This window comes from Elgaria multicarinata, chromosome 2 (assembly GCF_023053635.1).
Source record: "Elgaria multicarinata webbii isolate HBS135686 ecotype San Diego chromosome 2, rElgMul1.1.pri, whole genome shotgun sequence".
Taxonomy (NCBI): domain Eukaryota; kingdom Metazoa; phylum Chordata; class Lepidosauria; order Squamata; family Anguidae; genus Elgaria; species Elgaria multicarinata.
In genome coordinates this window covers 134047711-134069176 of record NC_086172.1, presented here as the reverse complement: position 1 = coordinate 134069176, position 21466 = coordinate 134047711, and the positions used below count along the sequence as shown (strand labels likewise).

Below are 21466 nucleotides of genomic sequence, written 5' to 3'. Positions count from 1 at the left end.
AAAATATGACTATGATCTTTATATAGTTTAATTTTCATAACCTATATAACTAAGCTGAATTGCTAAATGTAGTAAGAACTTTTAATCTTTTATTTGACTTATCTATAAAAAGCTTAGGCTAATATCTATCATATTATTTTCATTTCAAATAAGTTCTCCCAAGAATTAGAAATAGGCATAACTCGCAAGGCACTTTTAAAAACCACACGTTATGCTGTTCTCCAGGAGCTTATCTTTCACAAATCTCATAAATATCAATGTAACTTGCACAAAAGAAGTTCCCAACAGAATATACCTCATCTTGGCATTTTAAAAAAAATATTTAAAATATGACTAACCTGAATTCAGTCGAGGCTGTAGTTGAATGCTGTTTTTTTCTAAAGGGTCCACATTACCACCTTGATATAGGCCTGGTTGTCTCAGAGAAAGTCCAGGATGTCCAAATTCAGAAAACTTGAGATGCAACTGTACTTCCAAGTCTTTACCCAATGGGAAATTTGTAGTAGAATGACTTGAACTGTCATAGTCACTAAACACAGATTCTTCAGTGTCAAGCGTGGGCAATGGAAGTATTCTGTGGTGAAGCTGTGGGCTAGGCAGACTTGAGGATAAAGGAGAAGGAAGAGGCGACATCTGTTTGTGTGTATTGGATGGTGGATATGAAGTATTAAAAACATTGCTAACCGCTACTAAAGATGGAGACAGCGGCCTTTTATCTTCCTGTTTAACATTAGTCCTCGTCTGACAAATATCAGGATTCAAATGTATTGGCAGGTGTAAAGACAAATGTTTGTTCTCTTGGGGTACCGGAGTTCTTTTTTCTCTTTTTTCATATACCAAGCCTGTTGGGCTTGATATATGTTGTAATCTCTTCCACTCTGCAGTTTCATCTAACCTATCAGTCTGAATAACTTTCAGTAAGGTTTTATTGACTGCTCCCACTAGACTACATGATTCATCAATAACATGATCTTGTTCTTCTTTACTTTGCTGGATATAGCCTTCGTATGCTTTCACCTGCATTGCGGTGCCAAAATCAGAACCAGTTGGTTCTTTGCTCTTCTTACTGGTGGTATAAGATATTTGACCATATTCTACAGAGGCACTTCCAACTTGTGCTTTAGAAACCTCTCTGTCTTCAGATTTGCTTTTGCCGTTCCCTGCAATAAGGTTATACCCATGCATCACTTCAGGTGCTACAGTCTTATCAAACACCTTGGGTTTTTTGATGGAAGTTTCTTGAAAACGGTTTAGCAATGGGTTGTGCTGCTGCACCTGAATCACTTTAAGGGTATCCTCTACATCATCTAACAGACTATGGCTGGGATGTGCAAAACAATGTCCAAACACATCATTATCATACTCTGAGAAAGAAACAGAGAGATCTGTATCGGAACCCATAGCCTGACTGTTCTCAAGTAAATACCACTCTCTCCTTGATCTTTCTGGTAGTTTATTCACATCTGATGATGAATCATCTTTGCCTTCCACCTTCTCTTGATAAGAACATGTGAAAAAACTGGAAGAGACATCAGCAGGATATTTGGCGGAAAGTAATTTGTCATTTCCCAACAATATTTCTTTGCGGTTCACTGCTGAAGATTCCAAAATTGCAGGACTCTTTCTTTTCATTTTTTTGTTTATGAAGTCCTCAATGCTCTCTCTCCGTTTGCTAGGTTTCCTTGCTTTTTTATTTTTCTTTTTCTCCATGGATCCTGAAAGAGACTCTTGGTGATCCAGGTGGTCATCATTTTTATATTTCTGGCTTTCAGAAACTTCTTGCAGCTTTCCATCCTGATTTCCCATTTTAACACCTAGAATGTGGGTTGAACTAAGCAGAGTAGCCAAGAGCCTTTCTTTTTCGGCATTTAGTTTATAGAGCTCAGTAAGAATATCCTTAGTCGTCGTTTGTTTGAAAAAGATGTCTCCAATGTTTTCACAGGTCTGTCCTCTTGATCCTGCTTCTTCAGAGCCTTCCCTCACTTGATAGCAATTATGAAAACGTTTATTGGATTTGTCTAGAGTTACACAACCCTTGTATGTAAATCCTCTGACTTTTCCCTTTGGGAGATAGAAACTGACGTAGCAAAGCTCCATAGCGGGTCTGTACAACTGGAGGACAGTATGAGTGCCTTCCATTGTGTTTGCCTAATTATTCATGCATTTAAATTAATTAAGTCAATATTCCTAACCTTGCATGCCATGCCATGTGATGCAAGGAAAGTAGAGGAGGCATCTGACTAATCTTCTACAGTAACATTTCCTGTTAAAAAGAAAAAGAGAAGTTTGTCAAAAAAATAAATTCTAGCTATTCCCAGCTCCCAAAAGTAAAAACAACACATACTTTCTCAGTTATTCTTAAAACAAGCTGTGAAGAAATCTGATATTCTTATCTCCATGCTATGGATGGGGGCTTAGAGACACAGCCTGCCTAAGGCCACCCAATGAGTTCATAGCTGGGCTGATATTTGAACCAGAGATTTTACATTATAGCTCATGCGCTTAATCGCTACACAAGGACTATGTACATGATGTGGTAACCTTCTAGTTGGATTACAAGGCATTATATCTGGGGCTGCCATTAGATGATTCAGAAGCTTCCATTGCTGTAAAATATAATTAGTGCATATGCAGGTAAATGATGAATAGCTGGACTAGTTCAGGAATAGTTCATAAACTGAACCTTTTCCCACTTTCAGAGGGTCACCTCAGACATACCCAGGCACATATGCTGCCTATGTAAAAAGGGGAAATTAGCTATGTGGTACTGCAGCACAATCTCCCTTGGGTCATACATCCTTCACCTCTACATTCATAACTTATAAGATCACTGCAGCCTCTGTTTTAATTATAGCTTATACAAATAGGGGAAGAAAGTATGGAAACATGCTTAGTCCTGTGCTCTGACACTTCACTAACTTAAGCACGCAGGCATATTTGTCTCAAACAGGCAGCTTTTAGCACTACCAATCAAAACATATTGTGCAGCTATTATAACTTTTCCTTTTAAGAGTTTTTGTGTGGAAAGAACAAAGCTAGAGTCATTCAAGAGGCAGCTGGACAACCATCTGTCAGGGATGCTTTAGGGTGGATTCCTGCATTGAGCAGGGGGTTGGACTCGATGGCCTTGTAGGCCCCTTCCAACTCTGTGATTCTATGATTCTATGATAAGCAGCATTGGCTGGGGTTTTCAAGTGGAAGATGATGATGTCTGGATCTCCTCTTAAACGAAGAGATCTCCTCCATGAAATAGGCAGGGCAATTGTATGATTTTTTTTTTAAAAAAAACTTGTCTGAAAGCAATGCCAATGTTTTGAAAGTTTGCCCTAATTGAGATGTTTCTAGTTAACATCTGTTGTGCACACCATGAAGAGGAAGAAGGGCCAATGGAAAGCATATTTTCCCACCTGGTCTACCTCTACTAAAACTATCAAACGTATGAATCTACTAGGCAGATTACAACATAATCCATGATAGTCCCAAAGTTGACTTTCAGAGACCAGTGCCATGTGAAATCTGACATTCATACATCACACACACACACACACACACACACAGAGCTATTCTCAGAAGTTGTATAGTTTTCTCTGAAACTTTTTGCATAAATCTAAACAATCCAGAATCATTATTGTGGTTGCCTAAAAATTAATTGAGTTCCATTGCAATAGTCATTGGCCAATACGTCATGCAGAAACAGAACAAACATGCTGCAGAAAAACAAAATTGAACAATGACAAAAATGGTTTGCTTAAAATTAGTATGAGTGAAAAAGCTTTTAAGGTGGATTTTATTTCTTTTAGCACACACAAAAACATTTCCATTCTAAATGTGAGTTCAACCAGACCATTTATTTCTTGTTTGTTTTCGTATTTGGTTAGACATATTATTGATAAAGTATGATGTATGAGCACGTGCTAACAGCGCTGCGGATGCTAGAGACACAGTAATTACGTTATGCTTCATTCTAATTTAATTTCTCAAAGTGACATGCATTATATGTTCCATTCTGGTTTTACTTTATTTTGGAGTACACTGCTTTCTTTTGAATGTGCTGCTACTTTCACACCACTTACATAAAAAGTGACAGACAATTGCTCTCAGTATGTGTTTATGAAAGATCTGACAAAATCATACATCTCAACAGGATTTCTCCAAATAAGTGATGTAAAGGCCATGGCTTTCCATTTCCTATAATTGTAACTACTACCAACTTTCTAGCAACCCCCCCCGCAACCCCCCCGAAAGCTCTCGCATAATTCTTTAGATGATTCTCTAACTGTATGAAAGTGAAGGGGACACACCTACTAGTTGCTCATACAAAGAGGCAGGCAGAAACCTACACCACTTGAACAGTTCATGCCCTCATGCCCTTGCTCAGTCCAAGACCTGTGTAGTGCTAGGTTGTTATGTTGCTCAAATGGGCCAGTTGTCCCATTCTGTGGTTCCTTGAGGCATGCAAAGGAAGTTGGTAGCAATGCTAAAGCCAACTGAAGCTTTCTTTATATAGACTGATCAAACCCTCCCTAAATTTGCTGACAGGGGTATTAAAAAGCACTTGCCTGATTTTGTAGCCTAAGACATCTGCAAGGCTGGGGAGATGGCATTTCTGCTGGGAATGCCTCCTCTGATTGAGAGGATGATGGAAGCGCTGGCCAGGACGGCCCTGAATAAGGCACCCTTGAGGAAGTAGACTATGGCTTGTCCTTAACAGATTCCTCAGCTGCACACTGGAAGGTCTGAGGGCTGGAGTTTATGACACCAGAGATACAACAATGACTTGTGTGCATATCAGAGGAGCAGTATTGGTACAATCCTGCACCTAAAATGTGTATTAGTAGGCTACACTTAGTAGCGTGCAATGACAAGAGGTGTAACAGACCTTCATGACTACTATTCTGCGAAAGTGACTTTGAAGAGGGCAAAGAGAGGGTCAGCACAGGGAAATATAGGAAAATCTACTTGCCTTATCTAATTTTCTTTAAATTCCACACATCCAGGATATATAACCTTACCATTGAACCTTAAAAGCTAAAGGCTCTCATGAAACAGTGATTAATTGTGTATGCTGAAGGAATAATTTATGTTTCCTCATGTGTGAGCACTTAACATATATTGCACAATCTCCACAGAAATTAGTGTTGATCTTAAAAGAATGATTAAAGTCTAAAAATTTAGTCACATGTTTTGCAATTGTATTCTGTAGGATAATATTCAAAATTAAAGGATGTGTCATAAAAATGTAAATCTTAATACACAATTTATAATGATTTTTGCTACAAACATTTTCTACTACATAGTGATGTGAGCCTGTGCATAAGTTTGACTAAATCACAGATATACAAGATGATTCCACAGTCTGTGGAAATGTACTGAAAAGAAACTACTCCTTAACCAGTGATTTGTCATCTGGCTGATTCTTAATGCTTTGGAGTAACAGCCAATCAAGGCTACAAAATTGTTGTGGGAAGCAATAAGATAGTACACAGTACTTTCTTCAAGAGTCGATTCACACCTCTTCAGTACTGTAAGCTGGAGAAAATTCTTTGCACATACACACACAATAATTTTGTTGTGATCCTATGATCAAGCATCCAAACCTCAAAATAGTTTCAGGGTACATTGGGGAGAACAAGAGAGAAATTGCCCAAATACTGGTGTACTTCCAGACAGGCACCTCCTAATGCTATCCAACACACATAAAGAATTATAGCACTTTTTATTTTGTTCTGACCACACTAGTGTGTGGCTGCATTCAGACAACACAGTAGTCAATGGTGGGTTAATAATCAACTCAACAGTTTAACTAGGGGGTATTCCCCACACAACATGATGATAATCAACTGTGGTGTGGATTAGGATCAACACTGAGTCCATGATGAGATGACTCACTCATCCCCCGCCCTCTCTTCCCCCACAGTCCTCCCACTAGTATCCCATCAGCCACTGCTGCTGGACTAGAGTGGCAGCCACCATTTTGACTACTCTTACTTTGTGACTCTGTGGCTGATGAAATAACCAATGGTGGCTGAGAAAATAAGCAACGGTGCCCTCCACACATGATAACCAATGGTAGTTCAAATAGCCAACTCTACACAGCGTTAGTTATTTGCGTTGGTTATTTTGGCCAATTAACCAACCATAGTGAAAAAAAACTCCCTCCACACAACACGATAACCCATGGTGGGTTAAATAACCAACCACTGGCTATTTAAACCAGCATTGGTTATAGTGTTGTCTGAACCCAGCTTGTGTGTCATAGCTATGAAGGCAGGGAAGGGACTAATTCATCAGAGCATGCCATGTTTACAATCATATTTTGATCAAGGTTTAAACGTATGCTAATATAATTTTTTATTTAGGCTGTACTGTACAATTAAATTTTTCAGCAAGAATTTAGAAGACTGAGGGAGAAATAAAAGCAATGCTAAAACAGCACCGGGACAGCAGATTTTCTTTAATGTTTAAATTTCTGCTAAAACATTTTTTTCAAATGCTTTTGTGTAGTTGTTATATTATTGATGATGATGATGATGATGATATAGAATTGTATCCAACCTTGACCATCTGCCAAAAGAATGGAAAAAGCTGAAGAAACAGTTTCCCCCTCCCCTATGCAGCTCTTTGCAGACCCTCTGGAGCAAATGTGGAAAAAGTAAAAAAAGAAAAAACGAATATGCTGACAAAATGGTACCAAGCAGAAAGGTAGTAGTGAAGATGTGCTGAAGTTTAGCTGCATGGAGATAAGTTTAGCTATCCAATGCATCACTGCACATGTCAAAACCATGCATTTTTAAAAAGACAGAAGAGCAGCACAAAGGAAGACTATACTTGCAGAGTTTGTGCTACAGTTTCATTCTTTCCAACATCTTTTAATGTAGTTTTGAAAAAATGGTGGAAGCTCAGGGAAAAACTGTGTAGATGCCCTGTAAAAAGAGAATGAACAAAGTGTGGCTATTCCAGACTAAACAAGTAGTGTGGAAGAATCCCTGGTCACAACGAATCTGATATCTTAGCCCCAGCTATCCACCATTCAGTGGAGCAGATGGCAAATAAGTGTGCTGGTGAGACAAGCTTCCCTTTTACCACTCCTCTTTGCTTCCCCAATGCCTCTTCTTCTAGCTGGTCATGGTATCGAATCTGCCTTCATCACCCTGATGGATGATCTTTTGAGAGGGGTGTGTGTAACCCTGTTAATTCTGCTCAGTCTCTCATTGGCTTTTGATTCCAATGACCATGGTATCCTCCTGGATCAACTCTGTGGGATGGGCATTGGAGGCATGTATTACAGAGATTCTAGTACTTACTTACAGGGCTGATTTCAGAAAGTAACCCTCAGCCCCTAGGCAATTGAGCTATGGGGTTCCACAGGGTACCATCTTTCCCCAATGTTGTTCAATATCTATATGAAGCTGCTGGGAGCAGTTATTAGGGGATTTGGAGCCAAATGCCATCAGTATGTTGATGACACACAGCTCTATCTCCCTGTGACATCTGATTCAGGTGAGGCTGTGCAAGTCCTGGATCTGTGTATAGACTCTGTGATGGGCTGAAGTTGAATCCTGGCAAGGCAAAAGCCCTCTGGATGAGTGGTTCCAGAGTCCTGGAGACAGGCTCATTGTCTGCTCTGGATGGGGTTGCAGTCCTTCTGAAAGTTCGGGTTTGTAGCATGGGGGTACTCTTAGATTCATCACTGTCGCTGGAAGCCCAAATGGCCATGGTGACTTGGAGTGCCTTTTACCATCTTTGAACCAGACATAGCCTCTCCTAGACAGGGATAGCTTGGCCACGGTGGTACAGGTGCTAGTAACCTCAAGAGTGGATTATTACAATGCATTCTATGTGAGGCTGCCCTTAAAGCTGCTCTGAAAGCTAGAGCTAGTGCAGAATGCAGCAGTCAATAGCTGCCCCTTTTCAACAAGGGGAAAAAAAACTTAGCAGCCTCTCACAGAGATCAAAATTGAGCTTTATGGATGCAAAATATTATATTCTCCCCACATGAGAAAAGCAGTCAAGTTGATTTATGAACCTTGCCCAGTTTATACAAAGCAGCAAGGGATGACTCAGAGCATAAGGTTGGAGATCACCAAGATAAGCTACAATGAATTTGGGTAGCATCTCATATGAGATAGGATGGTTTTTAAATATAGAAGCAAAATGGAATCAAAGAGGAAGACAAACAATCAAAGTAAGTCAATGTAATGATTGAAACCAGTTGGGTTTTTAATCAAAATACTGTATTTTCTAGCCAGTACAAAAATGGTAAATTCTGCCATACAGAAAATAAAATTAGTTTGTTCAAATCCACATAAGCAGATGAAAAACTCTCATCTTCTTCCTCTGTATTTATTAAAATAAATACAGGATGTCAAAAAAGTAAAGTTTCAACGGAATTTCAACCCTCAGATTTTGGACAAAGAAGTTCTATGTTTCTATGGCCCCCTCCTTGTCTGGTAGTTGAACATGAAGGATGTTTGTAACAGTAGATTAGCAGTCACACCACATAGTAATGAGCTGAAATTGCTGGTATAAAACCAATTGTGTTTTGGAAAAGCAACATTACTGAGTCAGCTTTTCTTTTTAAGACTAGATTATTGCTTCAAGGAAGTCAAAAGTAACATGAATCCCTTTTGAAAAAATCGGAGCTACTATATGGTTGTTAAACTTTGCTATAATGAGGAGGGTGATTATAGCTTGGTTGTTCTTCCTAAAACTTATTCCCCAACATCAGGATTTGTACTGGCTCACAATCAAAAAAATAAAAATACAACACAAATATCTGATTTATATAAGAATATAATAGTGTACGTCTCATTACTAGAGATCTATCAGACCAATTTTACTCATTTTTGTTTTAAACTAGTGCTTGAGCACTAGTTGGAATAAGCTTTTGTGGACTATAGTGAAATGGGCTATAGTCATGAAAGCTTATACCAGGATAAATGTTGTTTTTAGATGAAACACTAGCTGAAAGCTGATGGAACAAATGGACAGCCTGGCAGTTTCCCTCAGCAAAAGTTTGCTGAAAATGAAAGAAGGAAGCAGGTGTCATCAGAAAGGTTACACTGATGTGTAACCTCACCTGTGGGGTGAGGGACAGAACCTCTTTTAGCCCAAGAGCCAGTTTCATTGTGGAGAAGTTCTTGCAGTCTGCATTCTATTGGTGGGTAGGGCCAAAAGCAAGAGGTGGACACCCCCCCAAATACCAGCATATAATAGCTTAAAGCTCCTACTGTTGTGCCTCAACTTGGGATAGAGCAGGAAGAGCAGGAAGCCTGGGAGTGTGTGGGGAACGGCTCTTCACAGGAACAGGCAGAAGCCAGCTGCAGGCCAACACAGCTGATAGCAATTATTTTATCCAATTTGTTTACTATTCCAAAATCTTCAGATAGGGAGTGGTATATAAATATTGTAAATAAATAAATACACTATAGCAAGAGAGGGCCAAACAGTAGTCAGAGTCCAGTCCAAGATCAGGTTATGTTCAGGCACGTTTCAGGAGCTAGTATGCGAGGGCAAAGGTACAGAAGTACAACAATTGCTTCCGGCACTGCTCAGGGGTTGTGGCATGTCTTATATTGAGATAGTAGTGATTAGGAATTGCTGTCAGCTGCGTTGGCCTGCAGCTGGCTTCTGCGTGTTCCTGTGAAAGGCCTCTGCCACACACTCCCAGGCTCAGCTGTTCCTCCTATCCCAAGCTGAGGCACAACACCTACTGCCAGGAACTAAGCCTTTTGGAAGTAAGGAATAAATTGCACAAAAACTGGGCAACCACCAAGTGACAGTTGGTTGGGGGAAGGGGCGGGGCCAGGGAAAGGGGCATTTCAAATGACTTTTGGATTTATTCCGAAACATCTTTACTAGATGAATATCCTTTCCTTTACTGTATAGTGTACACCATCATATCTGCAAAATGGGAAAAGTTCTCTCTCCCTCCCCTAAACAATCCAAAACACACAGCAACACTAAGTTAGCAATAACGACCCCCAATAGGAGTTCCACAATGTCCTATGTGTGGTAGAGCAACAGTATGTTGGGGGCATTCTGGGATTTAAATGATGGCTACTGACTGAGCTGCCCAGCACCAGAAACCTTCTAGTTTGCAGAAGGGGGTAGGGGTAGGCCTCTGTGAATGGTGAGCCCGGCCAAGTTCCTAACAGCTGCCCAACAATGCTGCATGCTGATGTTGGGCCTGTATCTAGGGTTCCACAATTCACCTGGTCACCAATGGCAACTGCACCTTCCCCCTCTGATGAGAACTCCTTCTTTGTCCTGCACATTGCACAAAGCTGAGGGAGTTTTCAATGCTGCACAAAGCTGAGGGAGTTTTTCAATGCAAATTCCTCAGGACCATACCAGAAAGGTCCTGCTGTGCTTTGAACAGTGGAGGCATGACCAGGGGTGGATTTTTGAATGGAAGGACTGTAAGTTCATTCCTCAAAACAAATTCATGGGCTCAGAATTCTTTCAAAGTGTATGCCTTTTTCACCTGGCTCTGGTTGGTGGATCTGAGTTCTACTAAAATACAAAGTAATATCCCATGTCCCTGAAGTCTGCCCATTCCTGGTCTATGCCAGCCCTGGAGCTGGCATGGATCAGTTCTTTTCCATTGCTTTCAGTGGGGGGGGATTTGTTAAGAAAGGGGGGAAACTTAATGCTGGGGAGAAGGAAAAAGGTGGAAATGACACTCTTCCCCTCTCTTCCATAGACCTGCCTTTATAAACCCAGCAGGCTTTGGTTTTGTCTGAGGCTCTGACCTCAAGATCTCCCACAATGGCAGGTAGGGTTGCCCTGTTAATCTCTCAAACTTTACACAGTTTAGCAATCTTCTAGCTTCTTCTCTGTATCCCACCATCACTTATTTATGACACCTTTCTCCTGTTCCTCCTCCAAGAAGTTCAGAGGTGCACACATAGGGTTGTATATGATGTGGACCCATTCAAATGAATGGGGCAGGCTACACTAGCATTGAATACAACTATGGTTCTCTTCCCCTCTATATTTTATTTCCAAACTGTCCTGTGAATTAGGCTGAGAGATAGTGATTGGCCTGAGATCACCCAGCAAGCTTAATGGTTGAGGATTTAAACCCAGGATTCCTTGGTCTTAGTCCAACAGTTTACACTACACATCAAGCTCAACTGAGGCTATCCTTTACACTCTGCCAGCTCCAAGCCATTTCTCACAAGGGTATAAAGAAGCATTCTCAGTGGTTTCTTGTCCTCAAGGTTTTGTCAACATTCAAGATTGCATTGGAAGAGGACAATACATCAGTTGTGACTTTTGTTTGCATTAACTTCTTCATCCTTTGAGTTAAATATTGGTAACCTGCTCTCAGCATTTGATATATTGAAAAATAAAAATTCAAATGAATAAATTCATTTAATTAGATAATCATGCTCTGTATTCATGCTCTGTATTTCTGAATTAAACAATGAAACAACTCAGCATAGTTTATTTTTTAAAAAAATTCTAATATATCAGTTATTGAACTTATCCCATTTTCTTTTATGTTCTAGTTGGGCAAGGGAGATATTGACATTTATTTTAATTGCGAAAAATATACATCCTAAGCCAAGAAATACAGTTTAATCATGAAGCAGCTCTGGAATTAACAATACCAGGAGAGTTGATATGATATAGGATTTATTAATATTAACATGCAATAATGCTAACACATCTGTGAAAGTTATCCTAAAGCAATGCACCATGCTTGTGCTGAAGAGAATACTAGTGTTTACTATTGATTTTTTTTACACAGATCTAAGCAAACTATTGTGGCCTGTAAATGCAATTAGCAAGAAGCCTAAAGCCAATAACTCTACATCATCAGGGATTATGGATTGTGTATCCTAAAGGTAATAACCAGCAAACAATATTATGGTAAAACAAATAGCTTCAAAGTAAAGGTAAATTGGGCACTCTAAAAAAAACAAAAATCCTACTGGACTCCACAGCTAATTTGATTGCAGCAGTAACTGCAAAAAAAATTCTAAGATCTTAAGTCAGCTTGAGAAGCTAGAGGATAACTAGCCTGATTTCAAGGGGCCTGTTCAACTTGTGAACCACAAAGCTGAACCCAGCCTCCAGGAACTCAAAACAAAACTAAACTAAAGCAAAATGTGCTCTTGCTTAGTATTGCAAAAGCAGGAGGGATTGTGAAGCACCTAGCAGACCACAATACATGGACATTGGCAAGTTAATACTTGGCAAGTCACCATTTGCACAGGCCTCTTTTTGAATGTGGATTATTTATTTATTTATTTTATTACATTTATATACCACCCCACAGCCGAAGCTCTCTGGGCGGTTTACAACAATTAAAAATAGTAAACATTAAAAGTATACAAAATTTTAAAAAACATAAAAACAGTATAAAAACAGTATCCATTTAAAAACAACAATTCTGGGGTCCATTAAAAACAAACTTAACGTTGTTAAATGCTGTTAAAATGCCTGGGAGAAGAGAAAAGTCTTGACCTAGCGCCGAAAAGATAACAATGTTGGCGCCAGGCGAGCCTCATTGGGAAGATCGTTGCACAGTCGGGGGGCAACCACTGAAAAGGCCCTCTTCTCCCTTGTTGCCATCCTTCGAGCTTCCCTGATCAATTTATATCCTATATACAGAATACCCCAGGCAGCATACAAAGTTAAAACAATTTAAACAAGATAAAACTATCAATAAAACAATACCATAGGCAGCATAAAAATGTTACAAATAATTTAAAAACATAAAACAATTAAACCATACAGCATAAAAAAACAATATATAACTGTCAGCAATAAGATTTTAAAAAGGGAAGGTCTGCCAGTCTTTAATGCCTGCTGAAAGACTTTCAAAGAAATCAGCAGGTACATTTCAACTGGCAGGTCATTCCACAGCTGGGGGTGGGGTGGGGGGCAACGGAAAAGGTCTTCTGGTGTGTGACTGCCATTTCCCTCTCTTATATTTTGCCCGGAAAGGAATTGGCATAGAATCATAGAATAGTTGGAAGGGGCCTACAAGGCCATCGAGTCCAACCCCCTGCTCAATGCAGGAATCCACCCTAAAGCACCCCTGACAGATGGTTGTCCAGCTGCCTGTTGTAAAGATTTTAAAACCAATTAAGAAACATTTCAGGAAGTGGTGGTTACTAGGAGGAGGGCTTTCTCCACTGTGGCACCCCGGCTGTGGAATGAGCTCCCCAGAGAGGTCCGCTTGGCACCTACACTGTACTCTTTTCGTCGCCAGCTGAAGACCTTTTTCTTTTCTCAGTATTTTAACACTTAATTTTAACTTAAATTTAAATTTTACAGTTCTAACACTGTATTTTAATCTTATATCAATTTTGCTGCGTGGTTTTATCCTGGTTGTGCTTTTTATATTGTATTTTGTATTTGTGTTTTTAACCTGTTGGTAGTTTTATTATGGTTTTAATTTTTGTGAACCGCCCAGAGAGCTTCGGCTATTGGGCGATATAAAAATGTAATAAATAAATAAGTGTAAATTGTTTCCAGTAGGTATACAGATAATTTGGTGTGGAATTAAGACACAGGGATAGCTAGACCATGTTGTGGCAAACAATATGCATATTTAGATATAATAAATGCATCAACATTCTTTTAATTTCATGAATAAATTAGTGTTTCCTTATCAAAATTGCCATGCTAATGGAGCTTCATTTATTTTTTGAACATTTTCTTCTGCTTTGTTTCATAATAATTAAATATAATAGCAAATCATTATCCATGCCATAGTTAATCAAACTACATTAATATACATAGCCATATAATCAAATAAAAAACCCAACGTAAGTACATACCAGGTGCTTATACATTTGAAGACCTATATTTCATGGGGCAGTGGGATAGAATATCTGGCTGTCCCAGGGTTCTACTGGTTCTATCTTCTCCCTCATATTCAACCACACTGTGAAGGAGGATACTGGTGAACGGTGGCTAAGAGAGGGAAATGGTAGAGAACAGAATGGTCCAAATCACCATGGAACAATTGGGAAGGCTTGGGAGTGTCGGCAAGAAGCAGAATTCTCATTAGACTATCTGCATATGGCCTGCAAACTGCAATGTGGTGGGCAGAGTTTACCTTGGTGTCCCATAGGTGGCAGAGGAACTGGAATAAACAGGTAGCACTCGGTCTCTCTCTGTGTTGTGAGGTGTCTATGCTACATGAAATGTGTGTGGCGAGATTTGAACTAGGACACCAAAAATTCTTGTGGGCAGTGGCCTGTTACCTCAGTGAGTGATGTGGTGGGCTATAGGTCAGAATGCATTACTAGATTGTAAAAGAAGAACCCTAAAACATGAGTAGGGAGACTCCATCATGTGAACGGGACCCTCCCTGCCTTGCCCCATCCCACTCCTACACCACTACCACCCCAGCAGCAATTAGGCTGAAAAAATCTTCCATTGCTTTCAATGAAAGATTTTCTCACCAATATCTAATTGCAGTTAGAGAGCCTACCTATAGCGTGAATTTGCATATGTATCAGTGTGCATGTTATGTGCGTGTGTGTGTGTCTGCTTTATGTATGCAAACGTATAAATGCAGATATATGGATTTGTGTGCGAGAGTGATGGTGAGGATGACCATGTTTTGCAGGAGGGACATCCTCTGTAACTCCTAGATGGCTCCTTGGGAATGCAGGCCCTGTTCTGGAGGGGGAAAAACCTCACTCCTACATTAGGAGGGTTGTTTGAAAAATAACCACTGCCTTCTACAGAAGTAGGTTCACACCATTTGCTAAGCTCACAGGCTCTGAAACCTCTTCCCATTACCAAGTTTAGGATATAATCTTAAAAACCAATTAGTGCTGACAGATGAGAAGGAGCATCAATAACTCATTAGCTGAATTAAGACCCCTTGTTCAATCCTTAGCATTGTCATAAGAATGTGTGAAGAACTCTGATGGTCTACTGGCCCAACACCCTGTTTCCCACATTGGCTAACCAGATGACTTTGTGAAGCCAACAAGCAGGATGTGAAGGCAATAGCCCTCTCCTCCCCAAAACTTTTAAATATTGATTTTTGTATATTATGGTTTTAATTGTAAACTGCCCAGAGAGCTTTGGCTGTTGTGTAATATAAATATGTAATAAAATAAATAAATAAATAAATAAAGCTGTCATGCAATACCATACTGCCTCTGAACCAGGAGGATACACATATAGCTATCATGAAACACATTCTTCATGAATCTGTCTATAAGAACCAAAGTTAAAGGAAAGGTAGCAAGAAAGGCCTTTCACGTTATATTCTAGCATTACTCTGGCAGCAAGGAAGTGGCAGCCATGTTGATCCTTCCCATCGTGGTAATTCTCCTGGTCTCCAAGCCTTGGTACCAATGTTGTTCTGGTGGCATTTAGCTACTTATCATTTATGGCATTTGTAAGCCACCCCATAATGTAAAGTTTTCTGGGCAGCTTAAAATAAATAAGTATAAAAATTTAAATACCAGGTAAAACACTATACAATCAAAACAGCAGAAATATAAGACAGAAAACAAAAACCTGGAATTAAAAACACAGATTTTAAATGTGAGAGGTTTAGTTCGTTTAGAGTGAACAAAAAGATCTCATCTGGCACTAAAATATAAGGATGGTACCAGGCAAACCTCCCTGGGTAGGCTGTTACACAACCAGTTTCACTATTATTTATTACATTTCTATCCCAGCTTTTCACTAAAATTAGAGTTCAAGGTAGTTAACTACCAAAAAGGCCCTCCCTTTGGCAGCCACCTGCCTCACTTCATTTGGCAGGGGCATTATTCCTATGTACACCAGTTGCCAGGGAACACAATAGGAAGTGAGCTATTGCACTCATGTCCTACTGGTGGGCTTCCCATAAGCAGCTGGTTGGCCACTGTGTGAACAGAATCCTGGATGAGATGGAGCCCTGACAATTCCTCTGTTGCATCTGGATTAACTCTCAGTCTTTTCACCCTCATTCAGCCTATTACTACACCCAAACTAAAGTTCAGTACTACAGAACACCTGTGTCTGATGAAAAAGAGATAAAGCTGTAGGTCATCCTCATAGTGGTGACACCTCAGACTAAATCTCCAGACTAAATCTCCCTCACCCAGCAGTTGTATAGATGTTAGACGGTATAGAAGAACAGAACAAAACCCTGCAGAACACCAAAATATGGAATGCCCCAAATCTGAAAAATAATCCCCCAGCACCACATTCTGGTAATGACCATCCAAGTAGGAGAAAAAAACCCTGCCAAACAGTGCCTTCCACAACCAACCCATGGGAGATGGTATTGAAAGTTGCTGAGAGGACCAGGAGAATTAACAGGGTCACCGAACTCCCTATTTTTCTCTTGACAAAAGTCATTTCACAGGAAAACCAAAACTAGGCCTGAAACACAAAATGGATTTAGACAATCAATTTTATCCTACAGTGGTGGCCTGGCCACCACTTTCTTAATCATCTTTCCCAAGGAGGAAATAGAAGCCACTGGCCTATAATTGTTAATGCAATTTGGATTTCTTCAGGAGTGGTCAAATTAGGTCTTCTTTTAGCATGTCTTCTAACAGTTTCTATATCAATTAAAACATGCTGGTTTTCAATTGAATATAACCATTCTACAATTGAGGAGCATCATCTAAAACCTTTGGTTATTAATGCCTATATGGTGTATTTTTTTTGTACCACAGAATCATATCTGCTTAGAGACTAGAGACAGATTTCAATTTGACTCTCTCTGTATTCCTGGATTACTCAAAGGCTATGCATAATTTTTGGAAGTAAATTCCAAGCTTAGGACTGGGCTGTAAAAGGGCCCAGAACTTTAAAGAAACAAAGGCTGAGTAAAATACTGTTTCTCAATGAAATGGAAAGTAAATCATGCAATTTTGTTTAACAGTAATAAATTTTCATAATTTGAGAAATGAACTTGGAAATCAGAACTGGGAAAACAGAAAAGTAGTAATTAATGTCAGCTATGTGAGTTCAGTGGATGCTGCTGCTGAGATACTGGAAGGCATTTCCAGTTTTCCAATACCTGCGATGAATTGTCGGGTCCTGTAGGAAGCTCACAATAATACAATACATGACTTATTTGGCCTAATTCACTGGAGTATGTAAGAGGCAGCTTGGGCTGCTCATGCCTAGAATCCTTTTAAAATACAGTCAGCTGTATTGTGGGAAATGGGGGAGAGATCAGGGGACTCCTCCCCCTCCTAAACTGTCAATCACTGAGATTTTTACTTCCTCACAAAGGTCTGCACCCACACATTACTTTCTGCTGGGTATCAGAGAGTAGTGCCTTGCGTGCATCATCTTAAACACCCTCCAAAGTGCTCTGCTTTCAACTACCATGGCTCTTTCCACAATCCTCTTTCACCTCTGAGTTGGCAAGACCTAGCAGCTGTTAGTTGCTATTAGGGGTGTGCACGGACCCCCCGCTCCGCCCCGCGGGCCGATCCAAAAATTTCGGATCGGCCCACTCCGCTCTGCGCCGCTCCACCCATACTCCGCTCCTCTTCGCCGTGGAGCTCCGGCTCCGAATCGGAGCTCCGCAGTGGAGGGGAATGGTGCCAGGTAAGTCCAGGAGAGGAAGGTGGGGGGGTTTACCGGGCCCTGCCGCCGTCGCCGCCCGTGCGGCGACGGCAGCAGAGCCCGGTAAGGGACCAAGGGGGAGGGGGGCCTTACCTGCCTCCGTCCACGGTCTGTCAGCTTCTTCAATTGAGCCCGCGGTTCAACCAGGAAGTCTGGGCCGCAAGTGCGGCCTAGACTTCCTGGTTGAACCGCGGGCTCAATTGAAGAAGCCGAGGGACCGTGGACGGACGCAGGTAAGGGAGAGGAGGGGGCAGGGCCTGGTAAACCCCACTTACCTTTCCGGCGGAGCTCCGGATTGAGGCGAAGGATCCGCCTTCACCTCGATCCTCTTTGCCTCCGCCTTAAGGGCAGGCGAAGCACCCCGCTCCGCTTCTAATTCGCTGGTCCGATTAGAAGCAGAGCATATCCCTAGTTGCTATCCATTTTTCAGGATCATAGGAACTCATTAAGATCAGAACAAATTATTTATTTATTAAAGTTATATTCCACTCTTCATAACAAAACATAAAGTGGTTTACAAATAAAGTAACAAAACAAAACACAAGCTATAATAAAACAATACTATTAAAATACTAAAAATCTATCAAATCAAATCAGCAGTGAGAATATGAAAAGCTGATCAGCAAACAAAAGGCTTATTAATGTCTTATTAAAAGAAACCAAAGGCCTAGCTGAAGAAATGTGTCTACAAGACTCAGGCCATAGCTAGACAGGGCTTTATCCTTGGGCGAACCTCGGGATCATCCCTGTGCATCCACATGACACACAGGGGATCCCGGGATCAGGGAGGGATCATCCCTCCCTTGCCCTGGGATAGAGCCCTCGTCTGTGGCCCCAGTTTTTCCACGGTCCCAAGCTGATTCCGAGACCACGGAACGTGTGCCCTGTTGCCGTGGGTTGACCCAGCTCTGCAAGATTCCTCGCCGGGAGCCACACACAGGACACAGCACGCCTCAGGAGTGCTGCGCCCATCGGAGGTAGGATGTGGGGAGCGGGGGAAATAAGTTAAGTAAAAAAAACCACCCCACTTATCTTGTGCATTCGTGCGCTCCTGTCCCTTTAAAAAATAAAAAATAAATGGCGGACGCGACACCTCTCCTGCTGAGGTCATTGTGTGTCACGTGTAGAAGGAGGAGGGATCTCACAATAAAGACATCGCGTTATCTTCCTTACTCTGTTCTGGGATAAAAGGTAAGTCTAGCTAAGGCCTTAGTGAACTGAATTCCTGGAGATGCCCAGCAGCATATTTTCAAAAACAGTGAGTTCCATAATGAAGGAGCTACAACCAAGAAGGCCCTCAGTTGGGTCACCACTCCTCAGACATTGCCAATAGGTGGGACTGCAAGTAGGTACCCCTCCAAAGATCTCAAAGGCAGAGATGGACATACTAGAGGAAGCCTGGCCAGGGTTTGTCTTTAACACGGATTTCAAATAAAGTGTGGGAAAATTGATTTAGTGTCACTGGTGCTGAAGTGAGGTAAAACAAATCTACCATGAAGTCTGTGGAAGTGTGAGTATGTGTGGACAGCAGTAAATGTACTTTGTTACAAAACTACCAACCATGTTCCAGGTTCTACAGCATGTTTCCCACCCCCACCCCAATTCCAGTTTGCTAAATCTGATGCATTTTCTTTAACCTGTAGGTCAAACATCCACAGCATGTTCACAGTGCTACATAGTACACTATACGATCTAAAGATGGTGAATGGCCCTTTGAAACATCCCAAAGCATTAGCAGCAATTGAAATGGGTAGCAATATTACATTTGTTCAAGTGACATAAAGACCCAATTAGACCAGTGGGCTAAACTCACAAGCCCTGTCACTGAGGGGCTTTTGTTAATTTTAGAAAGTTTCTTGGGGAGAGGGAGGTGAATTTGGAGTGGAGAAGCATAAGGAGAGGGCAGTGCTGAACTCTTTTCTAGCCCAAACCTTCTCCACTCCAAAACCAACCCCAGCTACTTTTCCTCAGTGTGTGTTTTGCTTGCCTTCCAAGTCCCTTGGGGAATAAGCAGAGAAGAGAAGTTACAGGGGAAAGAAATAGTTTACCCACCACCACCACCCCGTTCTCCATTCCAAAGTCTCTCCTCCCAAAGTTACTTTAAAATAAATAAATAAAATTAAGTCATTGGGGCTCCAATATGTGCTTTTTTGCGTAACGTACAGTTAGCCTCTATCTTCCTCTAGCTACTGAAAATAAGAAATAAAACATCTGATTCTCTACAATAATTTTAGGATGCTTTATGTAATGAGGCCCATCTCTCCCTCTCTAAAGATGCTCTACCTTCAGCTATGGCTATGGCCATATGCTACATCATCCCCAGTTTTCAGATGTTCTTTGACAGTTGGCAAAGTAGATCCAAGCTAACTAAACATGAGAGCTCTAGACAGCAAGGCGGAGGCTGAGTACTGCAAGCATTTCTGGGTCTTAAATTGATTCGCATCCCACTAGACCTTACTGTATTCCTACAGAGTTTCTCTTTTTGTGTTACCTGCATTCTAGCAAGCCCTTTGGAGCTGATTAGACTGGAAAACAGGAAAGCAACCCCTGCCGCCCACCCGCCAAAAAAATCTCGTGTCTACACACCGCAGGCGTTTATTTTCATCAGCTTGCTAAGTTAAGATACTATAGTTTTGTTGCAATATGATCCTCAGGGACATGCAAATATTCGCCATTCAAAGCAGGGCCGGGCAGCTCCCGCGTTCCCAGTGCCGCGGCTCTAGCGCTTCGAGTGTTAACAGACTGCTGGAAGACTGTAAACATTAATCATGTGCTTTTTTCTGCTCAGCTACCCACCGAGGGCACGAAGGGGTTCTGCAGCCCTTTGAAGCCGCTCGAAGGACAAAATGCAACCCCTCCTACCCTCAAACGTGTTCGGGCTCTCTCGCATCATACCAGACTACAATGGCAACGAACGAGGGTGGGGTGGTGGGGGTGGGTTCGATTTCTTTAGCGAACGGGAATATGCCAATACGTATGCAAATGCGGCTAATTGGGGCGACAAGACAGCGTGCGAGGGGAGGGGAAAGACGACGGCAGAAGGCGCCGTCCGTGGAGGAGCCGGGGGGGGGGGGGATTTCATCTTTTCCGTGTAACTGAAGTGGCCGACCTGAAAGGGCTGATCATGGTGTTGATGGGGAAAGTGGGGGTGGGGGTGGTGGAGAGAAGTTTGCTTCCCTCAAGAGAATAAATATCTTTTGCTTCCCGCAAGAGAATAAAGAGCCTTATCTTGGAAAGAAGCGACACTGCGGGGAACTTGATAGAGTTCCCCACTGACAGACAAATCGAGGACTCTTATTTACCTTGTGAGAAGTACAGCCCGCCGTGGGCTCAGCTATTGCCGCTGCAGGTGCGCAGGAAAAGAGAGGATGCCCAGTCGGGTATCGGTGCCTTCTGCTCACCCCTCTTCCCCCTTCCAGGCAGGCGATGCTGCTGCTGCGGCCGCTGCTACCGCCTCCTGTTTAAACCCCTCTGCCCCATAAAACACTCTCGCCTTCTAGGCTCATTCACAAACAGAAAGCCTGTGCGGGTGTGCGGCAGCTTGAGAGAGAGAGGGGGGGGGGGGACTGACAGGACCACTGACCAATCTGAAGCCTTCGCAGGCTCCCGGCTTGATTGAAAAACCAATAGCACAGCATCAGAGGGCGCCAGCCAAACCAATGAAGGAAGGCTGCAGGGGGATGACCGACCCCTGAGGAGAGTCAGGCACCTATGGGCATTTCAGTATGAGGGTATATGAGTGAGCCACTGAACCCCGGCTCACCTTCTTCCTTATCTCAGGCGGTTTTTTCTTTTGTATGTGTGTGTGTGTCATGCCAAGATATTAACCCATAAATAAATATTTAAAGCTTTGATTTTGCAGTTGTGTTAGAAAGAAAATGGGTGAGGGACACTTCTTTCAGTG

The 21466-nt window shown here is 41.7% G+C and overlaps 1 protein-coding gene across 1 annotated transcript; it reads right to left on the bottom strand.

The window, feature by feature from the left end:
- Positions 1-333: 333 nt before the first annotated feature.
- Positions 334-20943, bottom strand: LOC134393438 (formin-1-like). The gene is made up of 2 exons (XM_063118465.1): positions 20865-20943; positions 334-2263 (listed from the first exon to the last, which is right to left on the bottom strand). Exon 2 carries the CDS (start codon positions 2137-2139, stop codon positions 334-336), a length of 1806 nt encoding a protein of 601 aa, XP_062974535.1. The 5' UTR covers positions 2140-2263; positions 20865-20943.
- Positions 20944-21466: the final 523 nt, after the last annotated feature.